At 47.1% G+C, this 23,215-nt stretch overlaps 1 protein-coding gene across 1 annotated transcript; it reads right to left on the bottom strand.

Moving 5' to 3' along the window:
* Positions 1-770: 770 nt before the first annotated feature.
* On the bottom strand, positions 771-22,534 carry LOC123765096 (uncharacterized). Its single transcript, XM_045753544.2, has 5 exons — positions 22,336-22,534; positions 11,157-12,186; positions 9,981-10,131; positions 8,669-8,839; positions 771-3,748 (listed from the first exon to the last, which is right to left on the bottom strand). The coding sequence occupies exons 2-5, from the start codon at positions 12,176-12,178 to the stop codon at positions 3,569-3,571; spliced, it is 1,524 nt and encodes a 507-aa protein (XP_045609500.1). The 5' UTR covers positions 12,179-12,186; positions 22,336-22,534; the 3' UTR covers positions 771-3,568.
* Positions 22,535-23,215: the final 681 nt, after the last annotated feature.

Raw genomic sequence — 23,215 nt, 5'->3', positions numbered from 1 at the left:
ACTTGACTTGTTCTACTACTCTGGGAGTAGGAGAACTCCCACAACCCCATCAAGCAAGTAATCAATCAAGCAGGTAAACTATATAATTCTAGTCAGTTGAAGCATTAATTTAAAGTAAATTACTGGATATATATAAACCTTATGTTAAGGAGCAAATAGCATTATGATCATGTCTACTAAATGTTAAATATTTAACTAGTAAACAGAAGAAGAATAACTCACGTCTGTTAACGGACACAGCAGCCAAGTGACCTCATCATCCCATACGGTATGAGATTTGTGTCACCTTACGCATAGCTGCCACACTTAATTTGCGTCACCTTACGCATAGGTGCCACACTTAATTTGCGTCACCTTACGCATAGCTGCCACACTTAATTCATAACATTCATGGGCGTGAACTGCAGCACGAAGCTGGTGTATATGAAAGTGAAGTGGATATACAATAAGTGAATGCTGCTGCCAACATGTAATAAGCATATTAAGTGTTGCAGACGCATTAATATGTGTTTCCGCGGTGTTGTGTGTGAGTGAACATCGATGAATATCACGTGTGCATGGGGCTATGAGAAACCAATATATAATAATATTAATAATAATAATAGCATAATACAGGCAGTGCGCGTGCTAGTGGCTTTACAAGACTGTAATTACCATATTTGTATCCTCACATTCCTTATGTACATTCTTGTATATGCATAAATAAATAAATAAATAAATAAATAAATAAACAGAGACTATAACACAAGAGGCAACTGCAACACAATATAAAAAATAACTTGTTTTATTTACAAACAAAATATCCATACTAGTATACAAGAAAAATACACCCACTCAATACAAATAAAAAAGTATAATACTGTATTGAAACTGATCAATACTTATATAACAATTCCTGTCCCCCCCCCCCTCCCTCCTTTTTTTTAATTAAAACTTTATTATTTCACAGGAGTAACACCAGCATTGAGTGTCGTAAACACTCCGAATAAAAACTCGACTCTCCATTGAGCTGAGAAATGGCTCTTCACCAATAATAAAATTTTAAACTTCCATGACAAATATTAGTAAGAAATTACTGTTAATTGTAAAAATGTCATCACTACTGCCGTACAAAGAAAGTTTATAAACACAGCAGACAGGAATACACATTTAAATAATCAAAATCCTTTGGAACAATGTGGGGGAGGGGAGAGAAGACCACTGACAAGCCACCAGCTTCCTGTCCCCCCACCAAGGCCACTAAAGATAGTGGCCCCTAAGGTAACTAAGGGTAAATCCATATCTCAAATATTAGAGTGATTAATAAACTACTATTTTCCGTATAAGAACTTTAAATAAACTCTCAAGAATCATGATAAACTCTACATATGTATGTGACACTCTTGTCACTTTGTACTGATATACCTGGACACTGGGACAATCCCATGGTAACATTTTGTACTGTGGCTTACAGGTACACTGAATGCCAGGCTTTGTACTGTGGCTTACAGGTACACTGAATGCCAGGCTTTGTACTGTGGCTTACAGGTACACTGAATGCCAGGCTTTGTACTGTGGCTTACAGGTACACTGAATGCCAGGCTTTGTACTGTGGCTTACAGGTACACTGAATGCCAGGCTTTGTATTGTGGCTTACAGGTACACTGAATGCCAGGCTTTGTACTGTGGCTTACAGGTACACTGAATGCCAGGCTTTGTACTGTGGCTAACAGGTACACTGAAAGCCAGGCTTTGTACTGTGGCTAACAGGTACACTGAAAGCCAGGCTTTGTACTGTGGCTAACAGGTACACTGAAAGCCAGGATTTGTACTGTGGCTAACAGGTACACTGAAAGCCAGGCTTTGTACTGTGGCTAACAGGTACACTGAAAGCCAGGCTTTGTACTGTGGCTAACAGGTACACTGAAAGCCAGGCTTTGTACTGTGGCTAAAAGGTACACTGAAAGCCAGGCTTTGTACTGTGGCTAACAGGTACACTGAAAGCCAGGATTTGTACTGTGGCTAACAGGTACACTGAAAGCCAGGCTTTGTACTGTGGCTAACAGGTACACTGAAAGCCAGGCTTTGTACTGTGGCTAACAGGTACACTGAAAGCCAGTCTTTGTACTGTGACATAAAGGTACACTGAACACAAGACTGTATTGTGACATAAAGGTACATTGAAAGCCAGACTTTGTACTGACATACATTTTCACTGAACGCAATACTGTACTGTGGCGTACAGGTACACTGAATGGATTGTGTACTGTGTACACAATAATGTACATCATGTTTAAACATACATTTGCATGTGTACATATATTTATAAAGTTATTCACCAGAGGAACTGTGTGACAGCACCTAGGAAAAATGTATATATCAACACTTATACACAAATAATGCTTACCCTTTGGATAATATTGCACAGTAAATTGAAAATATAAAATATCCTTCAATCCAGGAACTTATACATATGAAAAAGGCATGCAGTAATCCCCCTTATAAATAATAATATACAGCCTTCACACTGAACAAACAGATAACATGTGCACTTTTTTACAAATAAACTATCCTTATCTGAGATTGCAAACGCAGACATTCATTTGTTTTAGTTTTGTTTTGGAAGAAAAGATGTGAGAAAGCTGGATGATGTTTATGGTTCTGTTGGCCTACTGTTAATTATTATTGCACAGGTATAAAATGCGCTAATTTCGACGAAATGTTTGTCAAGATTGCAAAAGTGAAACAAAACACTTCACAATATTGGCTCACTTTGGTAAATAATGAACTGTCTCTATATTAATAAATTAAATGGTGTTTCAACAATAAATACTTTCTTAATAACCCCCCACCGACCCCAACACACACCCCACACACCCCCACACACACACACACACACACACACACACACACACACACACACACACACACACACACACACACACACACACACACACACACACACACACACACACACACACACACACACACGTTCTGACTCCCAATTTTTCAGTTATATCAACATTTGTACATAAAAAGCTGTCAGTAAACCAGCAATTCTGACTTGTCTTGGGATAAGGCGGAGTAGACGAGACTTGTGTTCTGCATTGTTTTGCCCCATTATCTTCCTGGTAGGACAGTGTGTGTGTGTATGTGTGTGTGTGCGTGTGCGTGTGCGTGTGCGTGTGCGTGTGTGCGTGCGTGTGTGTGTGTGTGTGTGTGTGTGTGTGTGTGTGTGTGTGTGTGTGTGTGTGTGTGTGTGTGTGTGTGTGTGTGTGTGTGTGTTGAGGATAAAATCTACTCAAAATATACGTTTTGTATTTACAGCATATTATGATCACTTCTATAAATAAGTGCTACATGTAAATGAACATCCATTATTGCCACGCCCAACACTCTATCACATCTTTTCTCTCAAGTCTATTGACAAAAATGTTAATAGGTTTTCCATAAAAAATATACACATCATTCGCAACACAAGTCACACACCTTCAAGTTATTTTCTAACATGACGCCACCTCAAGCTTTCAAGGTCAGCTTACTTTTATGTGGCATTTCTTTGTCACACACACCTCTAATGCCACAGCTTCTATGCAGCCGATGAGACCTCTTTGCCGCACTCAATCTTGCACACTCCCTGATAGCAGCCTTGACACAGTTGCCTGTTGTGGTGGGCAAGAGGTTGGCCCAGACGTCGCGTGCGGATGTACTGGGGAGTCACCAGGTTGTACACATGGGCCGCTATCTTGTAGTACAGGTTCGTGATCACCTGTGACAAAAAGCTCATTACAATCCACCTCTCTACTATTTACAGGACATTTATTAGGCTGCTATTACTACTACTACTATTAATATTATTAATACTAAGAGCAATACACAAAGAAATCGCAATGGTACGAAATATCAACGAAGAAATCAGTTGAATCCGGAACCTTGTGTAGCTTCCGGGGAGCAACGGTTCCGCGAAGGCCCGGTCTCCGACCTGGCCTCCGTGCAGGAATTTGAACCAGCGACCCCTGGTCAGTACCAGACACGTGCCTCACCCCACCAGGGGAATGTCTCTGGCATGCACCACGACCCCTGGTCAGTACCAGACACGCGCCTCAACCCACCAGGGGGATGTCTCTGGCATGCACCGCGACCCCTGGTCAGTACCAGACACGCGCCTCACCCCACCAGGGGGATGTCTCTGGCATGCACCACGACCCCTGGTCAGTACCAGACACGCGCCTCACCCCACCAGGGGGATGTCTCTGGCATGCACCGCGACGTTGGTTCAACTCCCCGCACTGCTCCAACTAATCGTCTTAACAGTAATAATAATAATCAACAATGGATGGTAAAATAACATTCCAGGTTGGCAGCATGATGCTGCTTCTGGACACTTTCCTTATGAAGACTACTCGGTGGATAGAGCTTCGGCCTCACATGCGTGGGGTCCAGGGTTCGAGTCTCCCAATAAGTAATTATCAAAGAAGGCACCAAGCCAGGAAGGCTATGTAGCACCATCAACTGTGTGGAATAATGAGAGGGCGCTGAATATCACTGAGGATGCCAGGCCGGGTAACTGGAGTGAGGGATGGTGATAGTGATGGTGGTCGTGTACAGGGAAATGTGGCCTGTCACTCCAGCAACATGGGAGGGGGGAAGGTACTCAGTCTAGTAGTAATAGTAATAATGATGATATATACACACAGAAATCACAATAGTGTAATGCATCAATTGAACAAATCCACAAGGGCCATGATGAGGGTTCGAACCTACGTACCGAACCTACGTACCAAACCTACGTCCCGAACGTATATTCGAACCCTCATCACGGCCCTTCTGGATTTGTTCAATGATGATATCTTCTTGAGATGATTTCGGGGCTTACCGTCCCCGAGGCCCGGTCCTCGACCAGGCCTCCTTTTTGTTACACACCACCAGGAAGCAGCCCGTAGCAGCTGTCTAACTCCCAGGTATCTATTTACCGCTAGATGACCAGGTACATCAGGGTGAAAGAAACTCTGCCCATTTGTTTCCGCCTCCGCCGAGGATCGAACCCGAAACCTTAGGACTACGAGTCCCGAGCGCTGTCCACTCAGCCGTCTGATAATATTCATACAGTTTACCAAGAATATGTTAGAATTGTTACTAGAGAGGAGTACTTACACCGGTAAATTACACAAGACATATTTGACTAAAAGAAGCACATAGTTTGTTTACTTTTGTTGGGGATAAAAGTCCGTAGAGTACTGGAGTTTGTTTAGGTCTTCCCCGAGGCCAAGCAACAGTCCCCCAGGATGCAACCCACAACAGCTGGCAGAGTCCCGAGGACTGGATTAGTAGGTAAAGAGAAGCATCATGTAATGATCCGATGGACAGACCAAGCTTTTCCCCTTCTCCCCTTCTCCCTCTTTTGTCTCCCTCTTCCTTGTTCACCCTCCCTTCCCTGTTGCCCTTCCCCTCCGCCCTTTCCTGCCATAAAACTCGAGTGTCCTTAGGCAAGCGACACTGCCCTTCCATCGCCGGCCAACCGTATTCCCTAATCCTCCTCCCAATCCCCCTACCCAACCGTCTCCCGTCTCTCACCTTGTCTCCTCTACAGCCATTGACAAATTGAGGCGAAATAAACTCAGCTGGTGCCATATACCTCCTGCTCCGGTTTCAGAGTCAGAATTCTGCGGGAGTAAAATATAACTTTCAGGCAGGCCTATAGCTTAGCCAGGAGCCTTGATTGGTGGAAGCCATGGAGGCCTTGAGGGCGGAGTTAGTCAGGGCACTGGTTGGCTGGACCAAGGCCTAGAGCCAGACTTTTGAATTCATTGGCTCTAATGGAGGTTTCTTTGGCCCCCGCTTCCCTCTCGGTTGCTGCCCTTGCTGAGGTGCGCTCCCCTCTTTCTGCTCCGCCTCTTCCTGCTGCTGTCCTTGACTGCTCCTCTCCGTTGTCTCCTCTAGACTTGGAGAGGCGAGGTTTATTGTGCCTAAGGAAATAGTGTGGGTGGAGTTTCCTTGACTGGTTAGCTTGTGAGTCAAATTTGGGACAGGTCCAAGGACCTGAGGGCAAAGCCATTCAACATCTGTGGCTGGTGACTGCAGGAGTAGGGTAATGTGTGTGTCTGAGTTTTGGTACATCATATTTGCACTCCATTTATATTGCCTCTTAGGGATATATTTACAGTTAGGATATTAATTAAACGTATCTCTTGTTAAATAAAGTGTTTATGAATGTATTTTTGTTGTTTAGATGTTTGTCCCTCCTTTTTATTAATGCTGAGACATTTTTATGTCGTGTTTATGTGCTATATTGGAAGTCCCTGTCTCCTCAATAAGTAAAGTAAGTAAGTAATTATCAAAAGGAGACAACACGCCGGGAAGGCTGTGTAGCACCACCAAATGTGCGGGATAATCAGAGGGCGCTAAATATCACCAAGGATGCCAATAAGAGAACAGAAACGCATAAGGCGAACAATATCAAAAGTATCCGAGTCACCAAGAATTCTATCGAGGGACAAGTGACCGCGAGAGGACGGTCGGAAAGCAAGACACATGCTCGTCCTGGAAGTCAGGACATTCAACAAGGATATGCACGACCGTAAGAGGGACAATGGAATTTGGACAATAAGGAGCAGGGCGGCGCTCCATTAAGTGACCGTGAGTTAAACGTGTATGGCCAATACGTAACCTAGCTAGAGCCGTTTCCCACTGCCGGTTACGGTGGCAGGAGGAAGGACACGGGGACACACGACTTTTAAGAGTACGCAGTTTCTTACCAGTAACAGAAGACCACCAACCCTGCCAACAGGAAAGGATGAATGAATGAATAACTGGGTAAATGTCGGAATAAGGAATACCTTTCGGGAGATGGGACAAGTATGGATAACTTTCTTAGCAGCAGCATCAACACGCTTATTTAAAGACGCCAACATGGCTGGGAATCCAGCAAAACTCTACTGACTTAGATTTACTGGAGATAAGAAACAGCCAATGTTGAATCTCTATGACCACCGGGTGGACCAGATTAAAGGACCCCAAAGCCATGAGGGCACTACGAGAGTCAACTACTACCAGGAAGGGGGATTGACAACGAGAAAGCAGGAGATGAAGAACATAGAGAATAGCATAGAGTTCTGCTGTGAAGATGCTAGTCTCTGGAGGAAGGCGACACATATAAGTGTGGTCAGTAAAAACAACAGAGTAACCCACGCCGTCAGCAGACTTTGACCCGTCAGTGAAGATGGGAACGGAGTGGCAGTGTGAAAAAAGTGCTCAAGGAAGAGGCGTTTCAGAACTGTAGGAGGGGGTAAAGGCTTTAGTGATGCGGGTCAGGGAAGTACAAAATTTGGGAAGGGGACCCTCCACGGGGCCAAGGACGGAACAATACGAGGAGAAACATTGGTAATACGATCCGAAAGAGAATCTTGTAAGCGAGACAAATAAACAGAAAGAGGGAGGTGGTGAAGAGGAAGGTGGGGAAGAGGAACAGGAACTACAGGAGAGGTAAAAGTCAAAGCACGATAGAGGCGAGAGTGAGGATGCTGTAAGGACCGCGCAAGATAGCGAAGGCTGTAGCGATCACGGCGATCCTGGAGAGACAGAAAGCCAGTGTCAGTGTACAAGCTGAGGGCGGGAGTTGAACGAAAAGCACCAGAACTGAGGCGCAACCCAGTATGGTGCAAAGCATCAAGACGGTGAAGAGTAGAAGGAGAAGCAGAAGAGTATGCAGGGCAACCATAATCGAGCTTAGACAGGACGAGAGAGGAGTGCAAACAGAGGAGCGTGCACCTATCCACTCCCCAAGAAGTATGGGACAAAACCTTAAAGTAAAGATTTCTATAAATAATTCCCAAGCATTATCGTCAAGATTCCTACACCCTTCGAGTTCATGCTTATTGTTCACTGTTCTTCCTGGGAGATCAGTAATACATTCAGGTTTCGGGAAGGTGGTGGCGGCTGGAAGTTTAAGTTCTTATTAATTATAATAAATTCATAACCCTTCATTTTGTTGCTTCCTCATTTAATATTTCAGTTTAATATATTAGCTGGGAGTTCAGTGAGGGTCACAGTGAGCGTGCAAGCAGTGTTAAGCTGGGGGGTTAAGTGATAGGGTGGAATAGCAACGTGGAGGTTTTACAGTCAGATGAAAGGAAACCATTTCTATCCTGCCCAACCATTTCTGTCCTACCCCCCCCCCCCCCCCTCCCAGGGACTGAACCAGGGTCCCTCGACTATGAGCCGACGAAGCAACCCTACATATTTATTATGGACACTGGTTACTGGATGGGAACTACGTTCATGGTGTCCCGTCTTCCCAACACTCTTTGTCGTATAACGCCTTGAAACTACTGAAGGTCTTGGCCTCCACCACCTTCTCACTTAACTTGTTCCAACCGTCTACCACTCTGTGAAAGACAACTTTCTAATGTTTTTGTGTGTGTGTGTGTGTTTGTGTATATGTATGTATGTATGTATGTATGTATGTATGTATGTATGAATGTATGTACTCTTACTTCGTTAAAATATAATTACTATTGTTATTATATTTTGTATTTATGTATACAAGAGTTTTAACATTATTGTAAGAACTTAAATTCTTTAATTTTTGTACAGATAATTAGGTGATGATCATTATTATTTTGTTGTCCACAATACACATCAATGAAGGCTTAGAAGCAGATTGAGAGACCAACACACAACCCAACCTTACCTTCTGGGCTTCCTCTGGGTACCACATCGGCACCTCGAAGTCGTTGGGATTACAATTGCCACATTTCTGTCCGGGGATCTGGTAGAAGATCTGGCCGCGGAGACAGTTGCGATCCCACCTGTAGTAGAAGACCACTACGCCGTACATGCTGGTCCAGCCGTCACTACACTTCTGAAGGCAACAGTTGACGGAATACAAAGTCATTTTTTGTTGTAAGCAAGTTTTAAAAATGCAGACGAGGAGTCACAATAACCTGGCTGAAAAATGTTGACCAGACCACACACTAGAAAGTCAAGAGATGACGACGTTTCGGTCCGTGCTGGACCATTCTCAAGTCGACTGTGTGTGTGTCACAATCCACTTGAGTAATGGTCCAGGAAGGACCGAAACGTCGTCGTCTCTTCACTTTCTAGTGTGTAGTTTGGTCAACAAATAAATTGTTCAATTGTGATAGAAATTACCTCCTTAAAATTATCAGTTACATTAAGGACCTGCCCGAAACTCTATGCGTGTTAGTGGCTGTGCAAGAATGTTAAAACATCAATGTACTCTCATAAACCCCATATAACGTCTCGTATATATATAAATAATAAATAAAAAGTAAATATGTAAGTAATAGTAAATATATATTTCCTTCGTAACAACCCGCCAAACACACACCGAAACTACGACGTTGGTACAACGTTCGAACCAGTTTTAACACCTCCTAACCAGTTATAACAAACAATATAGCAAGTTGTAACAGCGTTCTAATACGTCATAAACACGTTAAGCCAAGATGTGACAACTTTATTACAAGTTGTAACAAGCGGAAAATAGAGACAGTTTCGGTTTGTGTTTCCAGGGAAGACGTAAGGGGTAAGCTTGTCTAATTCTCAGCAGACTTACAATGTATTACTCTACACAGATTAATCTGTGTATTACATTTAATAATCTTAAATGTTAATTTTTGATGTTGACCAGACCACACACTAGAATGTAATGGCTCAAAAGGGCCACCACTTACGGGCTATTCATGCCCGTGCCACCTTTTGGGTGGCTTAATCTTCATCAATCAATCAATCTCCTCATCACAATCGACTTGAGAATGGTGCAGGACGGACCGAAACGTCGTCGTCCCTTCAATTTCTAGTGTGTGGTCTGGTCAACATACTTCAGCCACGTTATTGTGACTCATCGCTTAAATGTTAAATCTGAAGTAATCTTTTATACATTTTCCATTTTCATGCGGAAGGGGAAAAGGCATCACAGGTCCAGAAGTTCAATAATTACCCATAATTACCATTAATAACGTATAAGATAAGTTATTTACCCTGCAATAGAAGCGGACTTTAGCCAGATCCTTAAACATGTGCCAACTGGGTCCAAACTTCTTGGCGGGGTGGGCGCTGCTCAACACCCAGTCGTCGCGGAAGTTACGGAACAACACCAACATGTGCTTCTGCCACAGCTCCTCAACACACCTGTTGAATGTTATCAGCAGTTTCAGTGTGTTGACATATAAATATATATATACCTGCTTGATGGGGTTCTGGGAGTTCTTCTACTCCCCAAACCCTGCCTGAGGCCAGGCTTGACAAACTCTGTCTGTTTTGAGTTTGGTTTACCAGGCTGTTGCTTGGAACGGCCCCAGGTCCTCATATACCTGCTTGATGGGGTTCTGGGAGTTCTTCTACTCCCCAAGCCCGGCCTGAGGCCAGGTTTGACTTGTGAGAGTTTGGGCTAGCAGGCTGTTGCTTGGAGCGGCCCGCAGGCCCACATACCCACCACAGCCCGGTTGGTCCGGCACTCCTTGAAGAAAGCCGCCTAGTTTCCTCTTGAAGATGTCCACGGTTGTTACGGCTATATTTCTTATACTGGCTGGTATAGACAAGAAGGTTGTGTAAATACAGATTTTTGTACAAAGGTGGATGTATTGAAGAGGCATTTGGACAGGTTCTTGCAAGAAGTGCCGGACCAACCAGGTTGTAGTGGATATGTGGGCCTGCGGGCAGCTCCATGCAACAGCCTGGTGGACCAAGCTCTCACAAATAGATTAAGGGGAGTAGAACTCCCAGAACCCTCTCCCAGGTATGTTCTAGGTAATTATTAAGTGGTGAATCAGTCTTGCAAATTCATTAAAGGCTAATGTTTGAGACTATTCACCAATCTTGCAACTTGCCTACATAAACAAATGATGCATTGGTCCTCATGACTACACTGCAATCATGTTCATGCAATGTCAATGTGAAACTCTGACATGTTATCTGCAAATATAACAGTTTTGAGGCTGTAAACTGTCTAAAGAGTATACTCCTAGTGCAGGCATCATACTAAGAACATATACACACCAACCCAGTATACTCCTAGTGCAGGCATCATACTAAGAACATATACACACCAACCCAGTATACTCCTAGTGCAGGCATCATACTTAGAACATATACACACCAACCCAGTATACTCCTAGTGCAGGCATCATACTAAGAACATATCCACGGTAACTCACAGTTGGCCATCTTTACGGAGAGTGTGTAGGAGTCGAGGACGACCCAAGATGTTGGTGGGAAGGTCGAGGTGATGATAGAGGTTATAGAAGGGAAGAGGGGTACTCTTGGAAGGCTGAGGCCTTGGCTTTTGTAGTCTGGAAAAGGATCTCGTGTCGGTGACCGAGGCTGGTGTTCTCCGAGACAAGAGAGAGGGGTTGAATGACGCCGGCCTTTTCCAAATGTTATACTGCTGGCACTCCTGAGGCTGCTTTCTCAACGGCGGCTCAGACTGGTGGAAGGACTCGGGTGTGGTCACGTCCACGCCGGAGTCGTTGGCGGAGAGGTTAACAACGGGATACCAACAGCCGTCCACGCCAAACACCCCGATATCACGACTGTCTGTTTCTGGCTTGGTTTCATGACTGCACTCGTCCCCAGACGTGACCAATAACCCATCATCACTAACTTTGGGGAACAAGTTTGTGACAATGGATGGTGGAGAGGCGCTTTCGTTCACAGATTTCTCAAAGCTCTCCTCTTCCCGTGACACGAGGAGGCACGATGGCGCGGCATAATTGGGCATGGGGCACAGCACCGGCTCTGGGTACTCATACTCACATGCCATGGATTCATCAGCCTCTTTCTGGAAGCCGTTGGACGACTCGCTACTGTTGTAGTTCTCCCCGTCTGAGGGACTTGACAAGGGGATGGGCACCACAGGGCACATGGTATACATGACACATTGGTAAGGAGATGTGTACCCAATGTATGTATTACAATATATTGGAGAACTCGGACTCATGGCATCTGAAGTAGTGGGCTTGCTGGTGTCGTCTCCGCCGGCGGGCAAGACCGTATCATTTGGAGAGTAGACTATAGGCACTATGGACGTGATGGGGCTGAGTGGACTAGAAGGTGGAGAGGAGAGAGGGTACGTAGGTGTCTGCACAAAGCACCTAAACACTTGAGGCAGTTGTTGTGTCATGGTGGGCGCCCCATCCGGCTGCATCCCGTCCGGCTGTCCGCTTACCTCCTCCAACATTGTCCCTTCTGCGAGAGGCAAACATATTTATAGACTAATCTTTTAGCAATATATTGAAGTCATGCCAAAGGTTCAAACCCACATCCCGGGCCTCCCCAGCTAAACACACCTACTGACTGTCACCCATAATGCTATTATATAATTCTTGCTGTAATATTAACAGATCAAGTTACGATATACATGTTTAGATTAAGTAAGAGTAGAGTCACTTAGGTTAAATTAGGGTAGTAATTAAGAATGCTTTAGGTATACTTAGGGAGAGTTAAAGCATGGTATGCTGAGGCTAAGTTAGTGGGGCATGCCTTGGTTATGTAAAGTTAGGAGACGTCAGCTCAAATAAAGGCCCTGTAGTACAGTTGGCTTCGTTCTCGACTCACAATCAAGGATCCCCGGGAGGGTTGATTTACCAGGTGGGACTGTAAGGGTTGGGCATGTTTCCTTTCACCTAATACCACTCTTCATCTAGCAGTACAGAGGTACCCAGGAGTTAGGCAAGTGCTATTAGGTTGCATTCTGGAGATCGGCTAAGCTCGGATAAGTACACTTTAGTTAAGTAAAAGTTCAGATTGGTAAGTTTAATATAGCAAGTTATGATAGGATACTGGTAGCTAGGCTTAATTAGCTCTGGTTTAAGTATGCATGCATGTATTTACATAGACAAATCATACAGCATGTATACTGGCCTGGTTATGTTAATACATCCTCCGATATAGGTGGTACATATAGTAACATGTGCACTATCGTACATATTGATGTGTGAGGCAACTAGAAAGTAGAAATCGGTACTACTGAATTTGGATAAACAGGAAAAGGTTTTCGTACTGATGTTGCAAAGAAAACTTAACCTTTTTAGGCCTAATACACGGCTATCTGAGGCCTAATATAATACATATATGTGATATACGAGGCCTAGGAATATTTCAGTTTTGTAGTGTAAATTGTGACGTAGACCGTGCGCGACACCTGTGACAGGTGTGTGCCAGGTAAGGCACACCTTGTGGCAGGTGTGTGCCATGTAAGACACACCTGTGACAGGTGTGTGCGGGGGAGGGGGTCTCGTCTTAAGAGGTGAGGGGCGCCCCGCTCGCTCGATTCTGTCCTCATATGTCTTTAATGGCGTGTGTGCTTAGGTTAAGGAGAGTTTGTAGGCAGGTGTGTAGCAGGTATGTAGGTGTGTAGCAGGTGTGTATCGTGAAAGTAAGGGTGAGTGTTAAAAGTGTATGTATTTGGGAGCGTAGAGTTGTACAGGTGTGAATGCTTAGAGCATTTCTAATGCCTTAAGCATGTCAAAGCCACTTAAGGACCTGTCCTTAATCCAACAGATAATTTTCAGTAGGTAATTTCTAGCAAAATTTACCAAAATGTTTACAGGAAAATTGGAAGATAATTTGAAATACATTAGTGGGGTATATTACGAGTGAAATTCAAGTATATTCCTACACTAGCTAGAAATAGTTAAATAAAGGTATGTTTATTTTATATAAGTTGTACAGCAAGCTAGGTATGCTATGATAAATGCAGCTATAATATGCTGGATATATTCACATTATATTAAGTTATAATATGCTAGACACAGCTGATACCACATGCACAGCTGACACCACATGCACAGCTGACACCACACAACACAGCTGATACCACACAACACAGCTGATACCACACAACACAGCTGACACCACACAACACAGCTGACACCACACAACACAGCTGATACCACACAACACAGCTGATACCACACAACACAGCTGATACCACACAACACACCTGACACCACACAACACACCTGACACCACACAACACAGCTGACACCACACAACACAGCTGACACCACACAACACAGCTGACACCACACAACACAGCTGACACCACACAACACAGCTGACACCACACAACACACCTGACACCACACAACACACCACACAACACAGCTGACACCACACACACCTGACACCACACAACACAGCTGACACCACACACACACCTGACACCACACAACACAGCTGACACCACACACACACCTGACACCACACAACACAGCTGACACCACACAACACAGCTGACACCACACAACACAGCTGACACACCACACAACACACCTGACACCACACAACACAGCTGACACACCACACAACACAGCTGACACCACACAACACAGCTGACACCACACAACACACCTGACACCACACAACACACCTGACACCACACAACACACCTGACACCACACAACACACCTGACACACCACAACACAGCTGACACACCACACAACACAGCTGACACACCACACAACACAGCTGACACCCCACAACACAGCTGACACACCACACAACACAGCTGACACACCACACAACACAGCTGACAACACCACAACACAGCTGACACACCACACAACACAGCTGACACCACACAACACAGCTGACACACACACAACACCTGACACCAACACAGCTGACACCACACAACACAGCTGACACCACACAACACAGCCTGACACACCACACAACACAGCTGACACACACACACCTGACACACTACACAACACAGCTGACACCCACAACACAGCTGACACACCACACAACACAGCTGACACACCACACAACACAGCTGACACACACACAACACAGCTGACACCACACAACACAGCTGACACCACACAACACAGCTGACACACCACACAACACAGCTGACACCACACAACACAGCTGACACACCACACAACACAGCTGACACACCACACAACACAGCTGACACCACACAACACACCTGACACCACACAACACAGCTGACACCACACAACACAGCTGACACCACACAACACAGCTGACACACCACACAACACAGCTGACACACACACAACACAGCTGACACACCACACAACACAGCTGACACCACACAACACAGCTGACACACCACACAACACAGCTGACACACCACACAACACAGCTGACACACCACACAACACAGCTGACACACCACACAACACAGCTGACACCACACAACACACCTGACACCACACAACACAGCTGACACCACACAACACAGCTGACACCACACAACACAGCTGACACCACACAACACAGCTGACACACCACACAACACAGCTGACACCACACAACACAGCTGACACACCACACAACACAGCTGACACCACACAACACAGCTGACACCACACAACACACCTGACACACCACACAACACAGCTGACACCACACAACACAGCTGACACCACACAACACAGCTGACACCACACAACACAGCTGACACACCACACAACACAGCTGACACACCACACAACACAGCTGACACCACACAACACACCTGACACCACACAACACAGCTGACACCACACAACACAGCTGACACACCACACAACACAGCTGACACACCACACAACACAGCTGACACACCACACAACACACCTGACACCACACAACACAGCTGGACACCACACAACACAGCTGACACACCACACAACACAGCTGACACACCACACAACACAGCTGACACCACACAACACAGCTGACACCACACAACACACCTGACACCACACAACACACCTGACGCACCACACAACACAGCTGACACACCACAGCTGACACCACACAACACAGCTGACACCACACAACACAGCTGACACACCACACAACACAGCTGACACACCACACACACCTGACACCACACAACACAGCTGACACCACACAACACAGCTGACACCACACAACACAGCTGACACCACACAACACACCTGACACCACACAACACAGCTGACACACCACACAACACAGCTGACACACCACACAACACACCTGACACCACACAACACAGCTGACACACCACACAACACAGCTGACACACCACACAACACACCTGACACCACACAACACAGCTGACACACCACACAACACAGCTGACACACCACAACACAGCTGACACACAACACAACACAGCTGACACACCACACAACACAGCTGACACACAACACAACACAGCTGACACACCACACAACACACCTGACACCACACACCTGACACCACACAACACACCTGACACCACACAACACACCTGACACCACACAACACAGCTGACACACCACACAACACAGCTGACACACCACACAACACACCTGACACCACACAACACAGCTGACACCACACAACACAGCTGACACACCACACAACACAGCTGACACCACACAACACAGCTGACACACCACACAACACAGCTGACACACCACACAACACAGCTGACACCACAACACAGCTGATACCACACAACACAGCTGACACCACACAACACAGCTGACACCACACAACACAGCTGACACACCACACAACATAGCTGACACCACACAACACAGCTGACACACCACACAACACAGCTGACACACCACAACACAGCTGACACACCACACAACACAACTGACACCACACAACACAGCTGACACCACACAGCTGACACACCACACAACATAGCTGACACCACACAACACAGCTGACACACCACACAACATAGCTGACACCACACAACACAGCTGACACACTACACAGCACACCTGACACCACACAACACAGCTGACACCACACAACACAGCTGACACACCACACAACACAGCTGACACCACACAACACAGCTGACACCACACAACATACCTGACACACCACACAACACAGCTGACACCACACAACACAGCTGACACCACACAACACAGCTGACACACCACACAACACAGCTGACACACCACACAACACAGCTGACACCACACAACACAACTGACACCACACAACACAGCTGACACCACACAGCTGACACACCACACAACATAGCTGACACCACACAACACAGCTGACACACCACACAACATAGCTGACACCACACAACACAGCTGACACCACACAACACAGCTGACACACTACACAGCACACCTGACACCACACAACACACCTGACACCACACAACACAGCTGACACACCACACAACACAGCTGACACACCACACAACACAGCTGACACACCACACAACACAGCTGACACAACACACCTGACACCAAACAAACCACACCTGACACCACACAAACCACTTGACACCACACAAACCACACCTGACACCACACAAACCACACCTGACACCACACAAACCACACCTGACACCACACAACACACCTGACACCACAAACCACACCTGACACCACACACACACACACCTGACACCACACAAACCACACCTGACACCACACAACACACCTGACACCCCACAAACCACACCTGACACCATACAAACCACATCAGACACCACACACACACATCTGACACCAAACACACCTGACACTGCAAACCACATCTGACACCACACCTGAACCACACAAACCACAACTGACACCACACAAATCACACCTGACACCACACAAACCACACCTGACACCACACCTGACACCACACAAACCACACCCGACACCACACAACGCACCTGACACCACACACACCTGACACCACAAACCACACCTGACACCACACAAACCACACCTGACACCACACAACACACCTGACATCACACACACCTGACACCATACAAACCACATCTGACACCACACCTGACCACACAACCCACACCTGGCACCACACAACACACCTGACGCCACACACACCTGACACCACACAAACCACACCTGACACCACACAAACCACACCTGACTCCACACAAACCACACCTGACACGACGCAAACCACACCTGACACCACACACACACCTTACACCACACAAACCACACCTGACACCACACAAACCACTCCTGACACCACACAAACCACACCTGACTCCACACAAACCACAACTGACACTACACACACCTTACACCACACAAACCACACCTGACACCACACAAACCACTCCTGACACCACACAAACCACACCTGACACCACACACACCTTACACCACACAAACCACACCTGACACCACACAAACCACTCCTGACACCACACAAACCACACCTGACACCACACAAACCACACCTGACACTACACAAACCCCACCTGACACCACACAATCACACCTGACACCACACAACACAGCTGACACCACACAACACAGCTGACACACCACACAACACAGCTGACACACCACACAACACAGCTGACACACCACACAACACAGCTGACACCACACAACACAGCTGACACCACACAACACACCTGACACACCACAACACAGCTGACACCACACAACACAGCTGACACACCACACAACACAGCTGACACCACACAACACAGCTGACACACCACACAACACAGCTGACACACCACACAACACAGCACACCTGACACCACACAACACACCTGACACCACACAACACAGCTGACACACCACACAACACACCTGACACACCACACAACACAGCTGACACACCACACAACACAGCTGACACCACACAGCACAGCTGACACACCACAACACAGCTGACACCACACAATACAGCTGACACCACACAACACAGCTGACACCACACAACACACCTGACACACCACAACACAGCTGACACACTACACACACACCTGACACCACACAACACACCTGACACCACACAACACAGCTGACACACCACACAACACAGCTGACACACCACACAACACAGCTGACACAACACACCTGACACCAAACAAACCACACCTGACACCACACAACATACCTGACACACCACACAACACAGCTGACACCACACAACACAGCTGACACCACACAACACAGCTGACACCACACAACACAGCTGACACACCACACAACACAGCTGACACACCACACAACACAGCTGACACCACACAACACAGCTGACACACCACACAACACAACTGACACCACACAACACAGCTGACACCACACAGCTGACACACCACACAACATAGCTGACACCACACAACACAGCTGACACACCACACAACATAGCTGACACCACACAACACAGCTGACACCACACAACACAGCTGACACACTACACAGCACACCTGACACCACACAACACACCTGACACCACACAACACAGCTGACACACCACACAACACAGCTGACACCACACAACACAGCTGACACCACACAACATACCTGACACACCACACAACACAGCTGACACCACACAACACAGCTGACACCACACAACACAGCTGACACACCACACAACACAGCTGACACACCACACAACACAGCTGACACCACACAACACAGCTGACACACCACACAACACAACTGACACCACACAACACAGCTGACACCACACAGCTGACACACCACACAACATAGCTGACACCACACAACACAGCTGACACACCACACAACATAGCTGACACCACACAACACAGCTGACACCACACAACACAGCTGACACACTACACAGCACACCTGACACACCACACAACACAGCTGACACAACACACCTGACACCAAACAAACCACACCTGACACCACACAAACCACTTGACACCACACAAACCACTTGACACCACACAAACCACACCTGACACCACACAAACCACACCTGACACCACACAAACCACACCTGACACCACACAACACACCTGACACCACAAACCACACCTGACACCACACACACACACACCTGACACCACACAAACCACACCTGACACCACACAACACACCTGACACCCCACAAACCACACCTGACACCATACAAACCACATCAGACACCACACACACACATCTGACACCAAACACACCTGACACTGCAAACCACACCTGACACCACACCTGACCACACAAACCACAACTGACACCACACAAATCACACCTGACACCACACAAACCACACCTGACACCACACAAACCACACCCGACACCACACAACGCACCTGACACCACACACACCTGACACCACAAACCACACCTGACACCACACAAACCACACCCGACACCACACAAACCACACCTGACACCACACAACACACCTGACATTACACACACCTGACACCATACAAACCACATCTGACACCACACCTGACCACAACCCACACCTGGCACCACACAACACACCTGACGCCACACACACCTGACACCACACAAACCACACCTGACACCACACAAACCACACCTGACTCCACACAAACCACACCTGACACGACGCAAACCACACCTGACACCACACACACACCTTACACCACACAACACAGCTGACACCACACAAACCACAACTGACACCACACAAACCACTCCTGACACCACACAAACCACACCTGACACCACACAAACCACACCTGACACTACACAAACCCCACCTGACACCACACAACACACCTGACACCACACAACACAGCTGACACCACACAACACAGCTGACACACCACACAACACAGCTGACACACCACACAACACAGCTGACACACCACACAACACAGCTGACACCACACAACACAGCCGACACCACACAACACACCTGACACACCACAACACAGCTGACACCACACAACACAGCTGACACACCACACAACACAGCTGACACCACACAACACAGCTGACACACCACACAACACAGCTGACACACCACACAACACAGCACACCTGACACCACACAACACACCTGACACCACACAACACAGCTGACACACCACACAACACACCTGACACACCACACAACACAGCTGACACACCACACAACACAGCTGACACCACACAACACAGCTGACACACCACAACACAGCTGACACCACACAATACAGCTGACACCACACAACACAGCTGACACCACACAACACACCTGACACACCACAACACAGCTGACACACTACACACACACCTGACACCACACAACACAGCTGACACAACACACCTGACACCAAACAAACCACACCTGACACCACACAAACCACTTGACACTACACAAACCACACCTGACACCACACAAACCACACCTGACACCACACAACACACCTGACACCACAAACCACACCTGACACCACACACACACACACCTGACACCACACAAACCACACATGACACCACACAACACACCTGACACCACACAAACCACACCTGACACCATACAAACCACATCAGACACCACACACACACACACCTGACACTGCAAACCACACCTGACACCACACCTGACCACACAAACCACAACTGACACCACACAAATCACACATGACACCACACAAACCACACCTGACACCACACAAACCACACCTGACCACAAACCACACCCGACACCACACAACACACCTGACACCACACACACCTGACACCACAAACCACACCTGACACCACACAAACCACACCTGACACCACACAAACCACACCTGACACCACACAACACACCTGACACCACACACACCTGACACCATACAAACCACATCTGACACCACACCTGACCACACAACCCACACCTGGCACCACACAACACACCTGACACCACACACACCTGACACCACACAAACCACACCTGACACCACACAAACCACACCTGACTCCACACAAACCACACCTGACACGACGCAAACCACACCTGACACCACACACACCTTACACCACTACAAACCACACCTGACACCACACAAACCACTCCTGACACCACACAAACCACACCTGACACCACACAAACCACACCTGACACTACACAAACCCCACCTGACACCACACAACTCACCTGACACCACACACACCTGACATCACACAACTCGCCTGACACCACACACACACACCTGACACCACACAACTCACCTGACACCACAAACCACACCAGACACCACACAACACACCTGACACCACAAACCACACCTGACACCACACACTACACACCTGACACCACACACACACACACCTGACACCACACAAACTACACCTGACACCACACACACCTGACACAAACGCATTAAAACAAAAATTTACATAAATAATAGACAAAAATAAACCTAAAATCAGCCCCCGAAAATAATAAAAATTTCGGGTAGAGTGAAAAACTGTTGTATAAAGAATCTAACCAAATACACATTAATACACCACTGATGTATAGTGTATTATACACCCTTGAGGCGACCCTCGCTCCTCCTCCACCAGCATAAATGACCAAATCCAACGAAATAAACCAATAAATAAGCGGCCATGAATGGAGACTTGGGTGTGGGTGGGTAGAAACTCCATATGTCCTCATATTTCACTCACCTGCGGCCCAATGAACCGGTTCCAGCTGATCAAACCGGTTGCGCGGGAAGCGCCAGACTCCCCTTAACCTGGTGGGGCGAGGGTTTGTGGACAGCAGACAGCCTGGGAAGTGAGGAACTTCCGGAAAACCGGTTGAGGAAGGGTATGTTGTAGGTCCCCCGGCGGGGAGTTTTGGCGCCACGCTGTCTGTTATGGCGGGTAAGACGGTCAACCCCCGCGCGCCGGCCGCTTGGTTCTTTTCTCGCTGGCAGGGCTTATTATATACCCGGTTATAGGTCTGGGGGCTCTATAATGGCTATAATGGTGGGGAGTTAATGGTTTTGATGGGTTTTTATTGCGGGGGTGGTGTTTGAAGCGGGGCATTGGTGTATTTTCGTGAGGGAGAATTTTGGTCTCTATAATCTATAATATGACTCTATTAACATGTTTGGGCTCTCTATAATGTCTATAATGATGGGGGTTATCAGGTTTTATGTTGTTTTTTAGTGTGATATTGGTGTTGGAGATGTGATGTTGGCAGGCCAGTATATGTGATGTTGGCAGGCCAGTATATGTGATGTTGGCAGGCCAGTATATGTGGTGTTGGCAGGCCAGTATATGTGGTGTTGGCAGGCCAGTATATGTGGTGTTGGCAGGCCAGTATATGTGGTGTTGGCAGGCCAGTATATGTGATGTTGGCAGGCCAGTATATGTGGTGTTGGCAGGCCAGTATATGTGGTGTTGGCAGGCCAGTATATGTGGCGTTGGCAGGCCAGTATATGTGGTGTTGGCAGGCCAGTATATGTGGTGTTGGCAGGCCAGTATATGTGATGTTGGCAGGCCAGTATATGTGGTGTTGGCAGGCCAGTATATGTGGTGTTGGCAGGCCAGTATATGTGGT

The sequence above is a fragment of the Procambarus clarkii genome, chromosome 5 (assembly GCF_040958095.1).
Source record: "Procambarus clarkii isolate CNS0578487 chromosome 5, FALCON_Pclarkii_2.0, whole genome shotgun sequence".
Lineage (NCBI taxonomy): Eukaryota > Metazoa > Arthropoda > Malacostraca > Decapoda > Cambaridae > Procambarus > Procambarus clarkii.
Note: the sequence above shows the minus strand (reverse complement) of the source record. Positions and strands in the feature narration are given on the sequence as shown.

Coding starts and splice junctions, on each gene's coding strand:
- LOC123765096 (XM_045753544.2), bottom strand. CDS start 12,178: ATGTTGGAGGAGGTAAGCGGACAGCCGGACGGGATGCAGCCGGATGGG. Junction 10,132..11,156: donor CTCCGTAAAGATGGCCAACT/GTGAGTTACCGT, acceptor AACATTCAACAG/GTGTGTTGAGGAGCTGTGGC. Junction 8,840..9,980: donor AAGTCCGCTTCTATTGCAGG/GTAAATAACTTA, acceptor TGTTGCCTTCAG/AAGTGTAGTGACGGCTGGAC.